The 24,149-nt window shown below is 42.4% G+C and overlaps 1 protein-coding gene across 3 annotated transcripts in view; it reads right to left on the bottom strand.

Annotated features, from left to right (window-relative positions):
* Positions 1-3,614: 3,614 nt before the first annotated feature.
* Positions 3,615-24,149, bottom strand: part of PGM1 (phosphoglucomutase 1) — a 77,091-nt gene continuing 56,556 nt past the window's right edge. For 2 of the 3 annotated variants that reach the window (XM_055234654.2, XM_055234653.1), the window contains exons 8-11: positions 15,131-15,266; positions 11,929-12,112; positions 9,318-9,452; positions 3,615-4,248 (exon numbers count right to left, since the gene is read on the bottom strand). In XM_055234654.2, the coding sequence (XP_055090629.1) occupies positions 4,159-4,248; positions 9,318-9,452; positions 11,929-12,112; positions 15,131-15,266 (545 nt within the window). In that variant the 3' untranslated portion in view covers positions 3,615-4,158. Of the gene's footprint in view, positions 4,249-8,978; positions 9,453-11,928; positions 12,113-15,130; positions 15,267-24,149 lie in introns of those variants that run through there. The other variant, XM_063613339.1, reaches the window with a different exon arrangement.

Below are 24,149 nucleotides of genomic sequence, written 5' to 3' on the forward strand. Positions count from 1 at the left end.
AGAACTCTTCCCCAACTATACCCCCCAATTAATTTTGTAGCAGTGGGAGATAAAATGTGTTTTAACATTTAAATTAAACGTTTTCTTCAAAGTGACCATGACACATAACTCCCATCTGTTGCCAGTACCCTCCTGCCCGCCTCTCTTGGGTGCTTTCTCACTTGCAGCCTCTAACACTTTTTGAAAGAGTTCTTGGTTAGCCAGTGACCAGCTACGGAAGTTGCTCAAATCACTTGTCACCTGTAAAATTGAGACAATCCTGCCTCATAGGTCAGGGAGATTCCAGCATAATGAAACACTCTGCCGTGCAACTAGTAGATTTCATTCACTCATTCTGAAAATATTTAATGAGGCTTTTGCTATGTGCCAGACACAGGGGTGAAAAAGGCAGTCTCTGCCGTGTAGGAGTTCCCAGGGCAGTAGAAGAAATGGAAAGTAAACAGGTTATGAACACAGAGTGGGATAAGCGCCTCGAAGGGGGAAATAGAGGTGATAGGAACACCAGAAAAAGCTCCCAAACCAGACACGGGAGGCTCAGAAAGCGCTTCTTGGAGGAAACGATGTTTAAATTGAGACCTGAGGAACAAGTAGGAGTTGGGAGAATATGGCAGATGGTGGAATGGAGGGGAAAGGCGGAGAATATGGCGGATGGTGGAATGGAGGGGAAAGGTGGAGAATATAGTGGAGGGTGGGATGGAGGGGAAAGGTGATTCAGGTGGAAAGAAGAGCAGCTTCCAAGGCCTGGGGGCAGGAGGGAGCTGCTGTGGTTCCCCATGACTGAAGCTTGGAATGTAAGGCTGTGAGTAGGGGGAGAGGAGCGGGTAGGTAAGTGACAGGCAGGTGAGTCACACGGCCCTGGAGGCTACACAAAGGCCTCTGCACTTCAACATCTGAAGGAGCACTTAGCTGGTGGTGTGGAGAATGGATCAGAAGGGGCAAGTGGGAAGGCCAGAAGGCCATGGGGTGCCCCTGCCAAAGCCCAGGGGCCATGCAGTGAGTCCTGCATGAAGGCTGTTATACTCATATCCAACCCCCTCTGCTGGGGGGGTTCAGAAAGCAGAAACTCAAGGGGGGCACCTCTTACTCATGGTAATATGTTTTCTGGAGAATTCTTATAAGCAAGGCCAGCTTCTAATGAGTCAACAAGAAACGTTGAAGAAAGCAGCATGGCAGAGAAGGTGGAGGGACCCTGTCCCCAACCCTGGCCTCAAAGGGCCAAGGAGATGACACTCCCCAGAACCACAGTGAGCTTGGCCTCTGCTTTCACTCCCTATGAGGCAGAGCCCAGCCACTGGAAGCCTGGCCACTGTGTAGGCCTGGGGCACATTGCTGAACAGGAAACTGCTTCTCTGAGAGAATAGCTGAATGTCAAGAGGGAGAGGAAAAGTGAAATTTCAGAATTGGGCCCCCAACAGTTCCAACACAGTTTTCTCACTGTAATTCTCACCACACCCCAAAGAAAGCAAGCCTGACTCACAGACCACATCAACGCTGGGAGGCGGGAAAGCCTGGCTGGGCCCTGCTGCTTGCCTCTCAGGACTCCTCTCCCGCACTCCCTGGGGCACACGCACTGCAGCATCTCTTTGGAAGCCCTGGAGAGAGACAGTGATCCTTACTACCCACACCCACCTTCACTGCCCCATGGCTCCAGCCACCTCCTTCTTCCTCCCCTGAGCTTTTAACTTCCAAGCTGTTGCCAAGTGGAGGCAGGGAAAGCAGTTGAAATACGATCAGGGAGGAGAAGGAAATTTTTGAAGACATTCCAGGGGCCACAGAACTGGGAGTGTCCACAGCTGATTCAACAGATGAGGAGGCAGAAAAGGGTCAGGAAACATGAACGATACCTAGGGTCAGAATTCCAGTTCCACCATATGGTAGCTGAGAACCTGGGGCAAATTAATAAGCTTCTGTTGAGCTTCAGTTGCCTCAACTCGAAAGCGAGAATAATGATGTCTCGCTTCAAGGGTTACTGGAAAGCATCTAGCCCAACATCTGAGATAGAATAGGTGCTTGGAGAATATGTAGGTATCGCCTACACAACTCATAACATTTATCCCATACAGTTTCTGCTTGTGCTAGACTCGATTCCCCCAGCTAGTCTTACAGGCAGCTTGATCGCACGGGCTCTGTGTTATATAGCTCTTCTTCCGAAGCACCTCACACTTAACATGGGTCAATACATATTTCTGGGCTGACTGATACAACCAGATATCCAGATCTCTGCAGGAGCTAATATAATGCCAAAATAACAGAGTCTTTGGCATCCAGAGCACATAGTATCCCCCTTTAATGCGTAAAGCACAGGGGCATTTGCATACCTTTCTTCCACATGTTAGGTGTAGCCTAGAAGTAGCCAGTCCATAGAAGAAATCCGAAGTGGTTTGAACCGTGTAGGGCTGGAGCTGCACTGTCTGGGGGCATCTACCACTCCCCAGCAGTGTGATCTTGGGTGAGTAACTGAACCTCATCTGTAAAATGGGAATATTCAGAGTACCTACCTCAGAGTTGTTGGGAAGATGTAAAGAATATATGGAAAGCACTCAGAATAGTGACTGGCAAGGGATTAACATTCCAGACAAACTCATCACCACCACCACCATCATTGTCATCATTGTCAAAGCACAGTTTTGTTTGCTGAGCTGGCAACAATGGAAATCTTACCCCAGATAAAGATCCTGCCACCTGTACCAGGGAGTCCATACTGAGTAGGGGAGGGGTAGAGAGCTGGGCTGACTTTTTAGAATAGCCCAAATGGCAAGGTGACTTTGTGGAAGTACCTTGGAAATGTAAAATGTGTTACAAATATTAGTGTTATAGTTTTTGTTTTTCCTGTATATACAGTGCTTTAAAATCTAAAAATGGTATCATAAACATAATCCTAGTTTTTACTTATTTAACAATGTACCATGCACTAGATACTGTGCTCACTGCTTTACACAAATGTACTTACTTAAGGTACTCAACAATTCATAAAGGTAGAACTATTTTCATCCCCACTTTAAGGATAGGGTAATGATATTCAAAAGTCACTCAAGATCTCAAGTGGGATTCAATCTTGGGTCTGTTGGCTCTCAAGTCTATGCTTTTAACTATAATATACTCGTGGATGGAATATAAGTGTTCTGAGCTGAATAAGATGCCAGTGGGCTCAGATTTTTGGCCAAATGTCAGTAACCCTGCTCTCAGATTCTGAGGGTTCTGCCTCCATCCCTTCAATAAGCGTCAAGGCATCTCAGCACTGCAGAGCACGTACCAGTGCTTTGCTATTTAAGCACTAGGAAGAGGAAAATCACTCTTCCTTTCCCTTGTTCCAGGTTAACCATGTCAAGCTTGATTTGTCTACCTTGGAAGAATCCAGAGCTCAGTTGACCCTGCTAAGATTTTAAATTACAATTCTCTTAAAATTTATGTTACTGTTTAGAATATTCAGGACAATAAAAAAAATTACAGTTCTTGAGTCTAAGGATTTGCAACCCAGCCCAGAGACCGTTTCATTTTCTGACTAGGACATGAAAACAAAATACAATACTCCCCTCCTTCTAAAAAAAAATTTGTTTTTCTTTCTAAAATCAAAAAAGTACTTTGCAGTTAAGAAAAAAAGATGACAAGCAATAGTAGCTTATTTTCCTTTATTATCCCAAAATATCTGTGTGAATGGGACAATGTCGCAAAACAAGGCAGAAATCTGTAGCCAAGTATGTCTCACTCAGAGGAAAGAACTGATTGGACAGAAGGCACCAGAAATTGCATTTTGTTGGGTTACATGTAAACAGGAAATGGGGGGAAAGATTCACGAAAGAGAAAGGAACTTGCACCGTCATTTCATTGCCACATCGCTCACTGCTGATGCTCCACCTGTAGCTTACATTGTAGTGTAAACTGTACCTGATGCTAAGGAGACAAATACCCACACAGCAGCAATGCAAGAGCTTGAAAAGGAATTGAGACTGATCTAAGCCCGCAGGTCCTCTTTCCCTCACAGCTCCCAGGGGCATCTTGTTTGGCAGTGCCTTGCAAATGCACTGCTCGTCAACTGGTTAGTGGCAAAGTCAAATCCTAAAAAGCTTGGTGAATACATTTTGTTGCTGTCATGCTCTTCAATCAGATGACTTGGATGGGTCCGGGGGTGCAGGGACGTACCACATCAGGCCTGTCTTCTTAGGTAATGACAGTGGGTGCAGTGCGTCCCGTCCTCTCCTGCAGTTGGGACACTTTCAGAGCAATGGAAATAAGTGGGGCCAACATGACCTGAGAAAGACATAGAGAGAAGCTTTTCCATCACTTCCTCTAAACACAGATGCTTAGCTCCAAACCCATATGTCTGACTGCCTACTTCTAGGTCTCCAAGGCTCCTCAAACTCCACAAATCCAAAAACAAACACATGTTATTTCCCCCAATACCTAGTTCCAGCAGTTTCTATTTCAGTGGATCAACACTACAGTCTTTCACGTAAAGTGAACAACTGGGAGTTGCTCCTGACATCTTCCTCTGCATTTTCCCCATGCCCAGTCCATGAGCAGGCCTAAGTGACCTTTCCCCACTAAATCTCTCTCCACGGCCCCCTCTTCTCTCCACTCTCCTGCTCTAAGTTTTGCTAAGTCAATATCCTGTCTCTTACCTGGAGCAGTGAGTGCCTCCACATCCACTTGTGCATCTTCCAGTTTCTTTCCCACACTGTACCCAATGGGATTGATGTGGTTTGGCTCTGTGTCCCCACTCAAATCTCACCTTGTAGCTCCCATAATTCCCAAGTATTGTGGGAGGGACCCGGTGGGAGATGTTTGAATCATGGGGGTGGGTCTTTTCTGTGCTGTTCTCATAATAGTGAATGGGTCTCATGAGATCTAATGGTTTTAAAAACAGGAGTTTCCCTGCACAATTTCTCTCTTTTGCCTGCTGCCATTCATGTAAGACATGACTTGCTCTTTCTTGCCTTCCACCATGATTGTGAGGCTTCCCCAGCCACGTGAACTGTAAGTCCATTCAAACCTCTTTCTTTTGTAAATTGCCCAGTCTCGGGTATGTCTTTATCAGCAGTGTGAAAACAGACTAATACAGGAATCTTTTTTTTTTTTTTTTTTGAGATGGAGTTTCACTCTTGTTGCCCAGGCTGGAGTGCAATGCTGTGATCTTGGCTCACCACAATCTCTGGTTCCTGGGCTCAAGCAATTCTCCTGCCTCAGCCTCTCTAGTAACTGGGATTACAGGCGTGCGCCACCACGCCTGGCTAATTTTGTATTTTTAGTAGAGATGGGGTTTCTCCATGTTGGTCAGGCTGGTCTTGAACTCCCGACCTCAGGTGATCTGCCTGCCTTGGCCTCCCAAAGTGTTGGGATTACAGGCGTGAGCCACTGCGCCCGGCCTAATAGAGGAATCTTTAAAAATGCAACAACCCCTCCCCACATCTACTTCTCACTTAAAGAAAAAAAAAAAAGAATTCTGTTGCTTAAGTAAATAAATGCTTTCAATATTAAAAAAAAAAAAAAAACTACTAATCTAGTTGAACTGCCCATTTTACAGATGAGAAAATTGATACCCAAAGAGATGAAGTGATTTGACTAAATGACTCAATAGCAGAGCCAGGAGTAGTACATTTTCTACTGCTGACTGCTACTTTTTCTTATCTAAATCTCCACCGATTCATTATACCTGGATAAGGAGAATCAACTCCACCTGCTGAAATTATCACGTGCCATTCCCCTTAGGGCTTGGGCAGTCCCCACAAAGTGCTGATGGCCTAGCAGCTGCAGAATAAGGAAAGGCAGCTCCCCGGCTAGATGGTGATACACCTGGGCATTGCGGGAACCTCACACCATCCTCTGCCATTCCACCTCCTGAGGACTATGGTTCACAGGAAACAAATTTCATTCATTCTTTGAATCTACCATGTGCCAGGCATTTATCTTGATCAAAAGACAAACACAATTTCCTTCTTCCTTTTCTCTTGTGCTATTAAGTGTCTATAATGCAGACCCCATTGCCTTTGGTTGAAGTTTTAGGGATACCTACAACACAACAAGGTACTGGTGATGACTTGAAACTGGGGCCTGGCCACTGGAAAAGATGTAAAAGTGAAGCATTCTCTCATCTCCCACTTTCTGTAATAAAAGCAACTATACTACTCATGTGAGGTACCTACAATGGTCAAATTCCTAGACACAGGAAGGAGAAAGGTGGTACCAGGGATTGTGAAAAGGGAGAAGTGGGGAGGTGCTGTTCAATGGGTATAGAGTTTTAGTTTTGGGGAAAAAAGGTTTTAGAGATATGTTGGGCAACAATATGAATATGTACGACATTACTAAACTATATACTTAAAATGGTTATAATAGCAAATTTTATGTTATGCTTAAAATTAGACTAAAAAAACTAAGAGAGCTGCTTATTCTGAAAAGTTAATCCTATATGCCAGCCACAGTGTTTAAACATTTTACATTTATTATCTCCTTAAATCCCAGTAACAACTGGATGAAGTAGGTATTACTCTGCCATTTGACAGACAAGGAAACCAAGACTCATCAAATTGTAACAACTTACCCACGGACACACAGTTATTAAGTGGCAGGAACAGAATTTAAAACAAGATCTCTCTAACTTTGCTCAAAACCACTATGCCAGGGGTTTCCAAATGAGTTTCACAGGATTTTAATTAGGTGTTAGAAGAAAAAAGTCTTTGTGGAAAAATAAGCATGGCAAATGCTATTTATTTTATTTGACTTTCAATTTTTAAATAAAAATTGTTTATGTTTAAGGTATATAATATGATGTCTTGATACACAAATAGATAGTGAACTGATTACTAGAGTCAAGCCAACTAACGTATCAATCTTGTCACCTACTTACCTTTTTTGTTGTGGTGGTGATAGAACAATTAAGATCTATTCTCCTAGTACATTTCAAGTGTTATTCATTATAACCATCATGTTGTACATTCCATCTCTAGAACTGCTACATCCTACATAACTGAAATTTTGTACCCTTTGGACCAATATCTCTCCATTTTCCCCATTCACTAGCCCCTAGTAAGCCCCTTTCTGCTCTGTTTCTATGAGTTTCACTTTTTTTAGATCCCATATACAAGTGAAATCATGCAGTGTTTGCCTTTCTGTGTCTGGCTTATTTCACTTAGCATAATGTCCTCCAGGTTCATCCACGTTATTGCAAATGGCAAGATTGGCAAGATTGTGGTTTTTGTTGTTTTAAGGCAGAATAATTTTCCACAATTTCTTCATTCATCTGTAGATGGGCACTTAGGTTGGTTCCATATCTTGACTATTGTGAATAACATTGAATGAACAAGAGAGAACAGATATCTCTTTGACATATTTATTTCAGTTCCTCTGAATATATACCCAGAAGAGGGATTACTGGATCGTATATTAGTTCTAAAAAATTTTTAACTTTTTGAAGAACCTCCATACTTTTGGTTATTCCAAAATAGCTATACCAATTTATATTCCCACCAACAGTGTCTGATGGTTCCCTTTTCTCCACATCCTTCCCAACACTTGTTATCTTTTGTCTTCTTGAGAAGAGCCATCCTAACAGGGGTGAAGTGACAGCTCATCGTGGTTTTGATTTTCATTTCCCTGATGATTAGTGATGTGGACCACCTTTTCATATGCCTATTGGCCATTTGTATGTTTTCTTTGAAGAAATGTCCTTCAGCAAACGCTATGTAAACAGGCACCTTTACTGCAAGTCTTCTTGGCACCCTCTTTTTTTCTTTCCTTTTCTTTTTTTAGAGATGGGGTCTTGCTGTGTCACCAGGCTGAAGTGCAGTGGGTATTCACAGGTGCGATCCCACTACTCATCAGCATGGGAGTTTTGACCTGCTCTGTTTCCAACTTGGGCTGGTTCACCCCTCCTTATGCAACCTGGTGGTTCCCCTGCCCCGGGAGGTCACCATATTGATGCCAAACTTAGTGCAGACACCCGACAGGCATAGCACACTATAGCCCAGAACTGCTACGCTCAAGTGATCTTCCTGCCTCAGCTTCCTGAGTAGCTGGGACCACAGGTGTAGGCTACCATGTCCGAATTCTTGGAGCCTTTATGGTGCATTGTATGCTGTGAATCACCAAGAAGGGGTTAATATACGACAATACTTCCCCAACTTTTTTTAAGCTATTGAGCTCTGGTTGAGATGAGGATTGTGAAAAACACTTAAAGAAACTCTGTCTTGTCCTTCACTGCTTCCCCTTGGCTCCTCCATTTTTGGGGGCTGTCCTTCAAGTTCACTGTCCCACCCTTTGCTCCCAGAGTCCCTCCTTACTCTGATATACTTCTGAAGACTTTTGGGGGAGTGGCTGAGGAACCCAGCTCACCAGGCTGCAGGTCTGCAGACTGTTCTGTGAAGACACATGAAACTGCCTCTCCCTGCCCCTACCAAATCTAACCAGTGTGTGTTCTGCCCAAGCAGGTGATCAGACCAAACAAAGCAACAAAAGGCTGGGGACAGAGCAGAACACCAGATGAGGGGCTGATTTAAGGATCAATTATCCTGGGTTGGGTGCAGTGGCTCACACATATAATCCCAGCACTTTGGGAGGCTGAGGTAGGAGGATTACTTGAGGCTAGGAATTCAAGACCAGCCTAGGCAATGTACTAAGACCTCCTCCCTACAAAAAGAAAAAAGAAATGAGCAGAGCATGGTGGCATGTGCCTGTAATCCTAGCTACTCAGGTGGCTGAGGTGAGAGGATTGCTTGAGCCCAGAAGGTGGATGTTGCAGTGAGCTGAGATTGTGCCACTGCACTCCAGCCTGGGCAACAGAGTGAGACCCTGTCTCAAAAAAAAAAAAAAAAAAAAAAGAGAGATTCATTATCCTTACTAGGCATGTAAACCTATTAACTGTTGCTTAACTTTTCTGTGCCTCAGTTTCCTTATCTGTAGCAGGGAGAATAATAGTCTAAGTTATTTGAGAATTAAATGAGTATATTTTCATAATGGGCTTACAACAGAGCCTGGCAAACCATAAATGCTCAGAAAATTCTTTATTTTTAATTAATTAATTATTTATTTATTTATGATACAAGGTCTCACTCTTGCTCAGGCTGGAGTGCTGTGGTGTGATCCTGGCTCACTGCAGGCTTGACCTCCTGGGCTCAGGTGATCCTCCCACCTCAGCCTCCCTATTTTTACTATTATAATTATTATCTATAATGCTGTTGACATGGAGAAAGAAACATGGAAGAAAGTAAGCACAGCTGGTACCTTGTTGAGTCATTTGAGAAATGGGCATTGAAACACAGGTTCAATGGGAAACTATCATTGCCTTGAACAGAATGAACTAACCAGGGCACAGGGCTGGATGTTACCTGGGGGTCCTGGTTAATCTTGGCAATGTCCTTCTCATAGCTATCGATGTACAGCCGAATGGTGGCCCCGGCACTCCCTGTGCCGCTCAGTCGGAAGATGATTCGAGAACCATCTGTGAAAATGAGCCGCAAGCCCTGGAAAAGATAAGCAGAGATTTTTTTCCCCATATGCTGGGAGATTGAAGGCTGGCAAATTATGAGGGGTCTATTTGGGGATGTAATTTCATCCATACTTGATCAATTGGAGGGTTAAATCCTTGATAAATGGCAGCAGCTGCACCTCGTTAGCCTGCCTTCCATCACCCTCTCCGCATCCAGCTGATGGGGGCTTAGCTATGGTGGGAGAAGCATTTCCAGGGTCAGGGGAAACCTGACTTCAGTGATGCTGGGTGATGTGAGGGCTTCCCTCCTCTCCCCACTTCCCTGTGATTTACGGACTAACCATTCCAGTTTGAAGCTTAATAATGAAGCACATAAAGCTGCTAGATGCAAAAATTCAGCCCCCAGATCAAGAGGGAAAAATGCACCAAAGGGGCTGAAACCAGAGCAGAAGAGGTTTCAGGCAGATGAGGGGAAGGACTCTTACAAACCACTAGCAAAGGTCCTCAAAAGAGAACAGGAAGCCAGAGGTCCCAAATGGCAGAGACTGGCTCTTCCCAACCTAACAAGCAGGAGCCAGTGGCCAATCTCCTGCCGATCCCTGATGACTCAAAGCGAGGTCCGTTGAAGTGCCAAGCCCATCCTTCTCTCTGCTGCCCTCTCTTTTTCCTCCCCAGCGGTATCTCTGCACATCAATTATCTTCTCACTTGGGGAAAAATGTGTGGGAACTCTGGGGTAGATATTTCCCAGCCTGAGGGAAGAAGGCTAGGACAGAAGTTGCCTGAGGACTCTTCAGTCTTTCTGAGTCTATCCGTCCTCTGCAAAAAGGAGAACCTTGCATAACGCCAAAGACTGACCAAAAAGACGCTGCTCCTCACTTGCTGTTCGTCACCAGTCCCCATCTGGTGTTTAATGGTGCCATTCCTTAGCACTGATTAGTGAAGACAGTAGATGAAATACACAGAGGACTTGCCACAGTTCGTCACTACGGCAAGGATACGGTCCATTTTCACTGACCATTTCTTGCTTTCTAGAAACACACCAGGGTTGGTCTCCTTTCCTCACAGCTTCAACTTGAAGCCTCTAAAATTCTTTTCACTAGATTGCAGATGTTCTATCTACATATGTTGGATCATATTTTTCCCTCCTATCTGGTCTCACATCTAAATGCTTGGGTTTTCTGATGACAGAAAGTGGGGCAGCTGCTTTCTTTACAGCACAGAGGGCAGCTCTCGAGCTTAGGCCACTGTCTCCTATACATACCTTTGCACCTCTCCTCCCTCCTGGCAGATGCCAGAGGCACTGCAGAGTTGGGATTTACTTTTTCTGGACTTCCCTTCTGTCTCTGAAGGCTTAATTACACAACCTTCTGTCCCACTCTGCCATCCCTCAGCTCCACTCTCTCCTTTTCTACACCCCTTTCTTCCTCAACCATAGGTCTCTCTTCTAATTATCTCAGGCATAATTTACAATCATCCAAACTGGACCCAAAGTTCTCACAAATGGCAAACAGGCACAAGGATGAGAAACCACTTGTGCTAGAAGTTGAGGACGGGAGACTCCAGGCACTGAGGTTTGCTGTGGCCCATCCATCCATTCACTGCCTGCTCCCCAGAGAGAAGCTTCCAGTAAATCCCACAGCCCGGCCCTTCCAAACCCTATGAGATGCCTTGAGAAGGACCAGGCCAAAAATTTGGGTCAATTGGAAAAAAGTAAACTGGGAGGTTGTAACACAATCTTCATCCTGCTCTTTATTCTATTATGAATTGCGAGAGATGAGTTTACTCTGTGACAACAACAGGCAACAGAAGCAGAGGTGAGAGAACCCTGGGCCGTAAGTGTTCATAAGAAGCCGGGAGAAAGCCTGACCCAGCCTGCAGCCTAGGGTACCCAGCACACAGTGAGGGAAGCACTAACAATTCTGGCCACATCTAGAGATGCTCCAGGTCCTAAACTGCGGCGTCTTGCCAGGTACTGCTGTGTTAGGTGGGGTGCCAGTCATGTTCTGCGAATGACGACGGTCAACGTTTCTAAGTCTGGGAATGCCTCATCTATTTTTCTCTCCTTTAGAAATTAGAACATATGAGAGAAACGTATTAGTGCCACTTACATGCTGTCGCTCTGCTATAATCTGCTGACAGAAAAGAGAGGAGTTGATATCTAGGTTCCCACAGTTCTCCCTTTTTCTTAGATTCTGGGGCTCCTTTCTGCATGTACAATGGACACATCATCTTGCATATAATTCAAGAGGGTGCAAAAATCCTGCTGGAGTCCAGGTTAAGAATCCCAGAATGAGGGTACCGGACAGTGCATAGAACCAGGGCATAAACCACTGTCCCAACGAGTGCACGTGAGAGTCACGTGGGACAGCAGAAAACCAGGTAAGAACAGCTACCCTAGAAAAACATGGCAAAAGAAAATGGCCAACAGGAACTTTTTCATTTTTCCCTTGAGATGTCAGAGATGAAGCTCTGAGGTCTCTCTCCCACTTACACACAGGTCTGTTTCTACCTGATTTCTTGAAATGCTTCCATCCACTGGGTCGCTGTATTCAAAGTTATCGGCCTTCTCCACGGTGTAAACTTTGTCATTTGCTGAGAACTGCTTCCCCACAAAGGAGCGATCAAACATCAGGGCTTCCAAGTCCTTCATCATTTTGTTTGCGCCTTCAGCTTCCACCTCCTCATAATCATACCTGGAAGAAGTCACGAAGTTGAGGCCCGCGGGCTGACTGCAGATCACACCAAGGCCTATCAGTCAGCACTTTCTTCATCATTTGTTTGGCCCTCCCCCAAAACTATCTAACTTCAGAACAAGCTGGCAAAAAAAAATACAGGCCTGTCAGTCACTGGGGATGGAACAGGCCAGGGATGAAAGGAAGGGTTTGGAGGATTTCAGGGAAGGGTTATGAGCTTCTGAATAAGCAGAAAACACCCATCTTGGCATTTCTACAGAATAAAGCTCTAAGATGTTTCAAAGGCTTTTGAAAGATGCTATCTAACATTTAGTCACCACATCCTGAGGAGGTAAAATAAAAAGCAATGTTATCTCTGGAGAACTCTCTTGAAAGGAGCACGTGACTCAGGCACTTCTCCTCCAAGCTCCCTGGGCTTCTCTGGAGTGAATGCTGGGCCTGCTCCCAGCCTGAGACCTGCCTGAGGCTGCTGAGATTTTGACTAAGGAGAGTTCCAGCTCCACAGGAGCTTCCTAAAGCAGGGCCAAGTTTTCACTGACCAGATGAAGATGCCAAACACTGACTCTTTACATCTAAAATGCCTCTTTTTTTTTTCATTAATTTTAGTAAGTTTCAAGATACATGTGCAGAACGTGCAGGTTTGTTATATAGGTAAATGTGTGCCATGGTGATTTGCTGCACCTATCAACCCATCACCTAGGAATTAAGCCCCAAATGCATTAGCTGTTTATCCTGATGCTCTCCCAATTTTTTTTTTTAATTTTGTTTTATCTTAAGTTCCGCCTCCCTCCTTTCAGTGGGAGTGGATTTTGGTCCAAGGTCCTTTGGGTTCGCCCTGACAGAGGAGGCCCAGTGCGGATGAAAAAGGGCCAAGGAAAAAAGTGCATCACAAATGAAATTCTATAAAGATGAGTTTTCCTTCAAGAATTCTTTTTGACTTCTTTCTTATGATGTTAAAGACTTGTACAGGTGGCTTTTCTTGACCTAGTGGCATACACCCTCTTGAGAGAGTTATTTTTTAGAAGCTCAAGATAGCAGAGTCTATATTTATTTGTAATCGTGAAATAGATACGATATACGCAAGATGACACCTCTGAGACATGAGAAATGCTGAGGAATTAAGGCCAGCCTATTCTGGCTCCAGGATTCTATGAATCAAGGGCCAAACAGTCCCCTTAATCTTAAAGTCAGCTTTTCCCCCCAGTTAACATGATAAACAACAAGAAATTACAACCAGGTGTTTGTGCTTTACATTTTTGACCTCTGAGTATTCCAGAGAAATGTTTTCTAAACCCTAGGCACAGAGGGGTGGAATAGAAAGAGTCTGGGTTTTGCAATCAGACAGATGAGCTATGAATCTAGCCTTTATTGGCTATTAATTGTGTGACTACAGGGCCAGTTGCCCTATCTCTCAGAATCTCAGCTACCTTATCAATAACTGTTCTGAGGCTAAAGTGAGACAATGCATGCAAAAGTGCCTAGCACTTCTGTTCAATAAGTGGAAGGTATAATGGAATTTTAACTAATCACAAATGCAGGTACTAAGGACTTGATTTGTAATACTTGGTTAGCAGTTATATTTGATAATTAATAAAACTATGTTAAAGTAGTTTTTATATGGAGGATTGTGACTAATTCAAGGGTGTGACACTTTCTCTGAACAACCCCTCCTAACCTTATTCTACTCTGGCTATTGTTCACCTGTTAACTCATTCATTCATCTATTCAAAACATATTTATGCAGTCTCTACTATGAGTTGGGTGCTTAGGGTACAAAAACAGACATGGCCCTGTTTTTATGATACTCTAGGTTCTAGAGAGTTCATGATTGCTGTTCTGAATGACTAGGTTTTTCTGTCTGTTATAAAGTAGGGATTTTTTTGCCTTGGTTCCCAGGGCTACTGTGTGGTATCAGGTAGTTATTACTTATTCCTTCCACAAAAGAATAACGTGAGAGAGAAAGAGATCAATGAACCCATCCAAAGTTAATAAAATAATTCTGATGAAGGAGCTTAATTTACTTAGTTGAATTCTTTCTTGACCATCCAGAGATCATGGACTATAAAATCTGGGATATATTTTTTTAATTCTCTAGTCTAACTCACCCATTTTATAGAACAGGCAACTGAGGTCCAGAGAAATTACACCTATTCACTTCTTATACATAAACAATTCATCCAATATGCTTCTTACCATATTTTCTTTCTATAATTGGAATACTGAGGTCCAGAAAAATTCTTGTTAGATTTTTACACTAACTGGGGAAAAGGCAAATTGGAATTAGTGAAAAGTACTACTGTCAAAATTTTTTTAATGCTTTTAAAAAATAGAAGTATGCATGATAAAGAATAATTACTAAGTATTCTAAGTATTTTGTTCACTGCTGAATTCCAAGTACCCGATGGAAATCAGGTATACAGTAAATATCTGTTGAATAAATTAAAAAAATATTGACAAGTATATAGCCCTTGGGGACCTATTTCACAAGGCAGAAAAGTTGATGTGGACTAAGCGTAACTGTTTCTATAATTTATGAAAAAAGTTTCTACGCTTTCAGTGCCCCAGAGTTTACAAAACATTTTCAGACTCATTATTCATTTAATCCTCTCAACAGCTGGACTGTTATTCCCATTTCTACAGATGACAAAACTGAGTACAGAGAAAAGCTAAATGGCTCCCCAGTCTAGTAAGGGGAAGAAATAAAATTCTAATCCATTTCTCTGAATCCAAATCCAATGTTATGATCATGTCCACCCAATGGGCACATTTAAAATGCTTATAAAGCATTTATTCTTTTGATTATGTTAGCTAAATTTTTAAAGCCTCACTCTTTATGGCCGACATAAAAATTGACTTCATTTCATCCCTGACCGAATTATTTTTAAAGTCTCCAACTGAGAGAGGCTGGATGAACTAGGGTTTTATTAGCACTTAAGACAGGAGAGGCTGTGGATGCGCGAGAATTCTCTCTGCCCACTTCCTCACCTTACCTTGTACCCCAGCTGGGCTGTGGCTCACCTGGTGAAGAAATTCCGGCCATACTTTTGCCAGTGATCTTTGAGAATGTCCTCCACACTCTGCTTGCGGGTGGCTAGGATGGAGAGCCAGGCAAGGACAGCCCACAGTCCATCTTTCTCACGGATGTGGTCAGAACCTGGCGGGGGGAGAGCAAGCTGCTGTGAGAAACGTGCTTTCTCCCAGTACCTGAAAAGGTACTTGATATGGTTGGGCTCTGCATCCCCACCCAAATCTCATGTTGAGGGAGGGACCTGATGGGAAGTGATTGGATCATGGGGGCAAAGTTCCCCCTTGCTGTTCTCATGATAGTAAGTGAGTTCTCATGAGATCTGGTTGTTTAAAAGTGTATAGCACTTCCCCTTTCACTCTCTCTCTCCTGCAGCCATGTGAAGAAGGTGCCGGCTGCCTCTTCATCATTCTGCCATGACTGTACGTTTCCTGAGCCCTCCCGCCATGGTTCCTGTACAGCCTGCAGAACTGTGAGTCAATTAAATCTCTTTTCTTCATAAATTACCCAGTCTCAGGTAGTTCTTTATAGCAGCGTGAGAACAGACTAATACAGTACTCAACGGTAGGTGTGCAGATCCAAATAAAGGAGTCACACTGCCTGACTGAGGACCTGGGTACACAGGAGGAATCACATATTAAGTAGGCAACATGATACTGAAAAGAAATTGATGCTTCCCAAAGTGATTTAGAAATTTAAGGCATAAGTCAATAAAAATGTCAGTGAGATAATTAGGTGGAATTTGATATATCAGTTATAAAGTATTAATGTGAAGAAAAAACAGAATAGATCTTAAATGAACAAACAGCAGAAGAACATGACCATTATAAAATTTCAATAATTCAAATAGTCTGGTAGCTTAACAGAATAACAGAGTGCATCTGGAAAGAGATCCAAGCACGCACGAGGCTTGAGCGAATGACAAAGGTCTCACTGCGAGGCTGTGGGAAAAGAGTAGATTACTTTTTAAATGGCGTTTGGATAACTGGATAAATAGCTTTAAAAAATTGTTTTCTTCCCTATAGAACACCATAACAAAAATAATTCCAGTTGAACTAAAAATTCTAATGTAAAACCTGAAAGCTTTTAAATACTAGTATATATTATATTAATATACATGTCTTTTTATATATTTATATATATAAATCTTAGGGGTGATAAATAATGTAAATTCAGTATTCATAAAAAAAATTGATGTATTTATCTACTTAAAAATCAGCATTTCTATACTGTAAAACTACTATGGACAAAATTAAAAGCCCATTGACAAACTTTAAAAAATTAAAGAGATCTGGTTGTTTAAAAGTGGATAGCACTTAAGGTAGATGTTTAATACTATATATATAAAATCTTATTTTTTGAGATGGAGTTTCACTCTTTCGCCCAGGCTGGAGTGAAGTGGCATGATCTTGGCTCACTGCAACCTCTGCCCCCCAGGCTCAAGCGATTCTCCTGCCTCAGCCTCCCGAGTAGCTGGGATTATAGGTGCCCACCACCATGCTCAGCTAATTTTTGTATTTTTAGTAGAGATAGAGTTTCGCCATGTTGGCCAGGCTGGTCTCAAACTCCTGACCTCAGGTGATCTATCCTCCTTGGCCTCCCAAAGTGCTAGGATTACAGGCGTGACCTACTGTGCCCGGCCACATTTGATATATTTTAAGGCAGATGTTTAATACATTCAATATAGAAAAAATTCTTATGTATGAATAAGAAAAAAGAATTTCAATAGAAAAACAGGCCAAGGCTATCAATAGGCGATTTGCCAAACAATACACATACACACATACACCCAACCAATTAGTATAATAAAAAGCTGGTGTTATTTTTAAGAAAAATTAACGTTAAAACCACAATGAGAAACTGCTACTTGCTTGACAAAAGGTGTAAAAATCCACAAGTGTAAAAATCCGAACAGCCAGTGCCAGGAGAATAAAAGGGAAATGGGATTCCACCATAGAGCTGGTGGGAGTGGACGCTGGCACAATCCTTTTGGACATCCATTTGGCAAAAAAGTATCAAAGCCTTCAAACTGGACCTACTCATGGATCCAGCAACTCCAACTCTAAGACACTGTTCTTTAACCATTAAGGTTTGGTTAAACAAACCTTGGTTAAACAAACCTTAATGATGTCTCTTAAAGGAGACATCTGTCTCCTGCTAAGGTCCTTGCTAAAATCTTTAACAAAATTTTAAAATGGGCTTCTCGGGAGAATGTGCTTATATGCATGGACACCCTTTTCCAAGAGCCTGATATGGAGCACAACTCTCATTTTTTTGCCTTTAAACTCCTTATTCTGAAAGAAAGCAGTCTACATGGAGCCTTATTTTCTGATTTCTGAATAGAACTGTATACAATTGCTCTATAATCATGCTCTCACATTATCCTATGTTGAATTCTTTATGTGCCTGCCCTGCTGCACTTCCCGCTGGGTCTTATTCTTCTTGGAATTGTTAGAGTATCTAGCACCATGCTCGGTATGCAGGAGGCACGTGCTGTTTTTCCTTCCTCTCTTCATCTTTTCAGACCCAGCTCAAATGTCCTCTCTTTTTTAAGACTAGCTCCCAACTTCCCTAGGCAGTCATGAACTCCCTTCTCTTTCTTCTCCTATAGCAACCTGCACAAAACATCTGGGGTAGCATCAGCCTCCTCGAACCTCAACCATCTGTTTGTGAGCCTTTCTCCCCTCTAACTGTGTGCTTCTTAGGGGCATCTCTTATTTATCCTTGTAATTAAGTCTGGTGACTAGCATAGCACAAGGAATACAGTAAATAGCTAATTATGAAAGACTGTGTGAATGAATCAACCAATCAATTTACTCCAACACTTTCTCTTTCTATTTTTGGTTCTTAAAAAAAACATGACTTTTTCTTTCAAAAGACTTTTCCTTTCAAAAGACTTTTCTCTTCAATAGGATACTACTTTTAGAAGTTAACAGTCCTCAAAACCCGGATGCCAGCAAAACTAGAGAGTAGGCAATATTTTTAGTGCTTTATATAACGTATTTTAAAAATGTTTACCTAATTTTACTATCTTTAGACTTTTATTTGCCCTTACTGCTATTTTAAGGAGCAAAAAGCTCTCTGGCTCTTACGGCTTTTGCAAATGATATGTTCTGGCAACAGTTCATCCTGAGAAGCAAGATTCTGGCAGCTTCCCTAATATATTGGGAATTCATGACAGCAGTATACAGCTTGGAATCATTTGTCTCCACTGTGTTTTTTTCTTCCTTCTTTTTTTTTTTCCTTAATTTTTTTTCTTTTTTCTTTTTTGGCTAGACTGAAAGCATAGAAGGCAGTGTTCCTTTGTGGCTTTTCCTGCCCTAAGTAAGGAACTTGATTTTTTCTTTTATGTGGAAATGAAAATAAAATCTAAAAATCTTACCCAACTCTGGCCAAGTTACTTGGAGATAACTAAATCATACACCTAATACTGTAAACAAAATACCTGCCCTGGGTAACATAAACAAATATCTGATTCCAGTTGCATAATCCTCAACCTCTTTGGATATTCCGGTCCATCACCAATCACCTTGGATGTATCAAAAACTCCAGGTAATTCAATTAATACTCAGGAAGTTGGAGCAAATTTCATTTTCTTCAGGGTTCTGATGAATGACGCCAGGTTTCCAGTGGAAAATACCAGTGGTGCAGGTACGTGTTTCTAAAGCTATTCTTTTTGCAGTTGTGGCTCAGTAGATAAAGCTTGATACTTAAGAATCAGATAAACCTGAATTTGAGGCTCTGTAACTTGTAAACTACTTGAATTTGGACAAATCACATTTTCTGAGCCTCAGTTTCTTCAACTGCAAAACAGAAATAATGCTAACTTCTCTCTCATAACTGAGAAATTACTACGAAAAAGCAAGTAGAAATATTTTATAAATTGTATAAATTTTATAAATTGTATAAATAAGGTGTAACATAACTACTACTGTTTTGAAGAAAGGGAAAAATAAAAGGCTTTTATGGAAAATTATTACATTTTCCACTGACTTTATTATGCTTTTAAAAATAATGCTCCTTGATTGTACATATTGGAGAAGAAAATGGAAGAATATAACCTAATATGCTCTTTCCTCTGGGCGCTGGGATTACAGTGTTTTTTTCCTCCTTCCTTATTTTCTCATAATGAACATAAATTACTTGTTTCATTATGTTTTAATTTTAGAAAGAACACGAAGCCAAGCTCATTTAACTGTGAGAAAGGTAAAACACTCTGGGCAAGGACTTCTAGTCCCAGCTGGCACAAAAGACAGTGGTGGGTTTTGCACTGGTTCTCTTCGCCCTTGCTCCGCTCCGGGACAGGAATGCTACCCTTTCAGCATCTTCAAACACCTGTCACTTTACTTCAGCCTAATCAGCACCTTGTGATAAGCACATACTCGGCTCAGTAGGGCATATCCTGGGTCTCAGCCAAGAAAAATGTCAACCATTCCTGAGGGAGCCAAGAGCTAACAGGTTAGGGATTGGGTTACATTTACCAGTATGGGCATCTCAGGAGCTATCCTGGCTTCTGCCCCTGCCAGGTGACAGACAGGCCTGAGGATGGGGGCATGGCGGCCATAAAACAGCTGCATGGAGTTCCCTGAAAGTACTAGTGTCTGTCTGTCTCTTTCTTTTTCTGTCAATTTCTCTCTCTCCTCCAGCCCCCTGAACATATAGTTCTCACTGCCTGGAAAGCCCATTCCACATACACCTACTAGCCTGGCTAACATGTCCTGCAATTACTTTCAACTTCAGTCTTATCCAGGATGCCCTCCCCATGTCCTCTGTGCTTCTACCACTCCCTGTGATCATGCCGTACTCTAGACTATGAGTTGTACTCCCCAAACAGGGGTTGGCCCAAAGTCAGTTGTTAAGACAGTCTGGGATACATATGTAACAAACCTGCACATTGTGCACATGTACCCTAAAACCTAAAGTATAATTAAAAAAAAAAAAAAAAAAAAAAAAGACAGTCTGCCCAAAGAATGGCCAGGCCCCAGTTGACTGGCTGGGAGGCTCAGCTGACCTGCTGTGTCTGCAGTCCTGTCCTCTTGGCCTTCCACTGCACAAACAACTTCACTTGGAAAGGAAGGTGAGCTCCTCGGAAAGCCTTTTCCAGACCACTCCAGCCCCCAGGAGGCTGGCCCCAGGAACTGTCAGGCCTTCCACTTAGCAATGAGGCCTGACCTGCCTCATTACTGCCCCTGGAACTTGTTTTCCTTCCCAAAAGGTGCCTTTGGAAGAAGGTAGTTTACGTGCCTGATAAGCAGGAACTGTGTCCTAACGCAAACTTCACTTTACACTCAACAAATGTAAATCAGTGCCAGCATGTACCAAGCACATAAGAAGATACCAAGATGCACAAGGCGTGTCCCCTGCCCTCACAGATGAGCACAGACATAAAGGTGAGGGAGACAGACAGGCAGATAACAGTTTAACTGAGTGAGTTATAATTAGGGTATAAGCCTAGTTCTACTGGAGTATTCTGTCTAGGCTATGCCCAGACATGGGGTTACAATCATCCCCTGTGGGCTTTGCCTACAGGGAAATGTACTCAGTAGCTATGCAAGTTAGAATGGGCAGAAAGCCAGAAAGAAAATCTGATCTCCTACACCACAGAACCAAGTTAGGCACCCTGAGAATAAAGCTCCTGAAGTACCCCTGTACTTCACCTTCTATTGCTTTGCACACTTGTAATTCATGGAGCCCTCTGAGAGAAGGCCTTGTTCACCATGTGTCCCAGAGTCTAACCCAGTATCCAGGATAAAGTCAAAGTTCAATAAATATTTGAGGAATGAATCAATGCAAAATGTACAAACATGAAGGACTTTTCATAAGAAACTAAAATTAAAAGAAATTTGCAAAGCATTAATGCTGTATTTCTTTAAGTTATCACTCCTGTATGATGCATTAGCACTAGAACCTTTAAAGACAGGACAGGGAAAAAATATTGCTAGCCTCTAGACCTGACCGGATCATAACTCACATATCTCTAAGTGAGACCAAGTTCATCATCAACCTGGTTTCCCATCGCTCTTTCCCAAGCCCCCCTATTTTCCTGAGGAAGGGTTCAAATGCATGGTATTGTATACTATTCAGTGACCTCACTTTCAAAGTCCCAACAATTCTAAGGTGGAACGGAACTGACAGTCTGCCCTCTGCCATTGTGTATAAACATGTACATAATCATCCACGGTTAGGAAGAAAAAACAGCTTTGTACCATGAGATCAACAAACAACAACAGGCTCATCCTGTCTAGTTCTGGTCCCCATTTATCCCTGGTGTTTGTAAAGCTGACCTCTGAAGAAGTGTCCTAGCTTCTATGGTTACCATATCCAGGTGAGAAAGCTGCTGCTCCTCCAGCACAAACAGACTAATGTATAATGTACACAAACAGACTAATGTAACAGACTAATGTACAATGTTAGTAATATTCCAAGATTGTTCTTCAGATGCTAGTGGTTTGTTTTACTCGGTGGGCCAGTCCTGAAGTTAGACTCCTTTGCACCTCTTTGCAAACAAACTTCTTTTCTTTTGTAAAAGTGCATTTCTTCCCACAAAGACCTTGGGGTTCCCAACCCTGGACTGTGGAGCGGAAGTGGTGTTGAGTCATTACAAGGGCCCCAGACTACGGCAAGAGGTGAGGTGTGGATTCTCCATTGAGGTGGGTGGTTAAGCCGGAAAGCTGTGACCAGTCACTGTGGTTCCAGCATCATACAGGAATTTACATCAGATACCTTTCAAAGTTCTTTCTTTTCCAGCAGCAGGAATCTGTTTGTCTAAATGGAAGGTGCCAAGTGAATAGTGTTCACGAACTCATTCAACAAGCGTTTACTGAGCACCTGTTCTATGCTGGGCCCTATGGGAGGCTCGAGGGACACAATGCAGGATAAGACACATAAGATCTCTGTCCTCATGGCATATACAGTCTAGTGGAGCCAACAGACATTAATCAAATAACCATAAGTAATTGTAAAATCACAGCTGCAACAAGTACAACAAAGAAGAGGTACACGGTGCCACAAGAGCCAATAATCAGGGGATTTGGCCCACTCTGAAAGGTCAAGGAAACGTTTTTGAGAAATCATCTCTGCTATCACCTGGAAAAATACAGAAATAAAGCACTCTGTGCTCAATTAAGCTATAGAATTCAAATGTTTCCAAGTTCATAGAGTCACTAATGTCTACCCTGAGAAACTCTATGAAAGAACTGTTGGAAACACTCACTAGCAAGGGGCATGGTTGCTAAAAATTAACTCCTCTATAAATAAGAAGATCAGGAGTTCAGTTCAAAAAGTCCAGCTGCACTCGTTCGCAACAGCGGAGATCTATGGCTATGCAGCCTGGCTGTTTAAATGTTTATCTGAGAAATATTACACAACAATTTTCTTTTTTTGAAGAGAGAGAGAGAGAGAAAGAGCTTGTGATTATCCTCATGACAATGAAGAGCATTCTCTCTTTGGATATGAAATATAAAACCATGATTGGTACTAGGTATTTGTTGAATGTGTTAATAAATGAGAACAAACTTTAACAATAGTCTAAAGTCTAATACTTTGGTTCAGAGAAATCAATTCCACAAATATAACATGAGAGACTTCCCTTGGCAAATAGTTCTAGGTAAAAACTTTAAGGGTTTAATTACCCACGACCTCACGTGGGCTAAACAGTATTATGCAACTTTCTAAAAACTAACATAAAGAAAAGTTATGTCAAGAAAAATACAGTGTCCTAATCACTAGAAATAATCATCCCACCCCACTCTTCACTTGCCAGGCCAACCCTGGAAGATTTGGGCTCAGTTCTGGGCATCACCTTCTAAGAGTGGCACTGGCAAACTCAGAAGCACCTAGAGGCTGGCGCTGAGTCTATAAACAATGTGAAATGAGGAATGACTGGAGGAAACAAAGATGGACGGCCTGAAGAAGGAAGGACCTGAGAGCTGCTTCTTGTATTTGAAGGCCTGTCGTGTAAGAGGAGCAGCTTGTGCCATCCTGTCTTCAGGCCTGTTCCCTGCTGGTCAGCACCAGGGATTCCTGCTTGGCTCTGGGGCTCTGATCCCTCCTGCCCAAGGCTTCCCACATGTGTCTGTGGAAAAAGATGTTACTGTACATACTACGAAATGATAATAATAATAATCATTATTGCGGTGATGATATTGTATAATATCATCATAATTATTATATATAGTGGTAAACTATATTTAGGCAAAACTGTACTAACAGGATTCTTTATGGCAGAATGTTCTGGAATCTTCAAATGCTAATATCATTGTGAATATCCAAGATAGAGAAGTGTGGTCCAATTTTCCCAATTTTTCTTGACCCGTAGAACCCTCTCATGGAACTAGTATTCTTCCACATACCCACATGCTCTGGGAAACCTGACTCTAGACTTTTATCTTTTCACTAGGCTCAACACTGATACAGGTACAGGGGAACAGGAAACCAAAGGTTTTGACACAGTTGCTGCCTTCAAAGACATCTTCATTCATAAAGAATGACTGATGCGAGGCCTCAACTAGATGACACTGTGGGGAGTTTCATGGGAGAAGACCAGTTCATAGGCTCATTGGGCATTCAAGTAGTATCCCTCAGAATAGCATGGCGCCATGCCCATTATATGAAGTAGAAAAGGACTAAGCAGTGGTCTTGTAATCTCTGATTTAAACACCCACAACTTTGGGAAACTGTCTAGCCTTTGTTGTGGAAGTTGTTCAACCCCAAGACTCATCCAGCCTTCATACCTTCCAATTCTATCAAGGCAGTTCATTGCCAAGGAATATTACCACTCTCGAAAATATCAAGTTGCTTAGAACTTTGTAAATATGTGCCTCCAATTTAGCAGCTCATTCTACCTGCCCTCCCTGCAGACTTATAGGAAAGGAAATGAAATCAGTATTCTGTTCTGTTTAACCTGGCATGAATTGCAACTCAATTGCAAAGCTGAGAGAATGCTTGATTTTGATCTTCTTTTCTTCACTAAAGGGTGACAGTAGAGTACTATAGGACCAAGATCAGCGCATT

This window comes from Symphalangus syndactylus, chromosome 19 (assembly GCF_028878055.3).
Source record: "Symphalangus syndactylus isolate Jambi chromosome 19, NHGRI_mSymSyn1-v2.1_pri, whole genome shotgun sequence".
NCBI lineage: Eukaryota > Metazoa > Chordata > Mammalia > Primates > Hylobatidae > Symphalangus > Symphalangus syndactylus.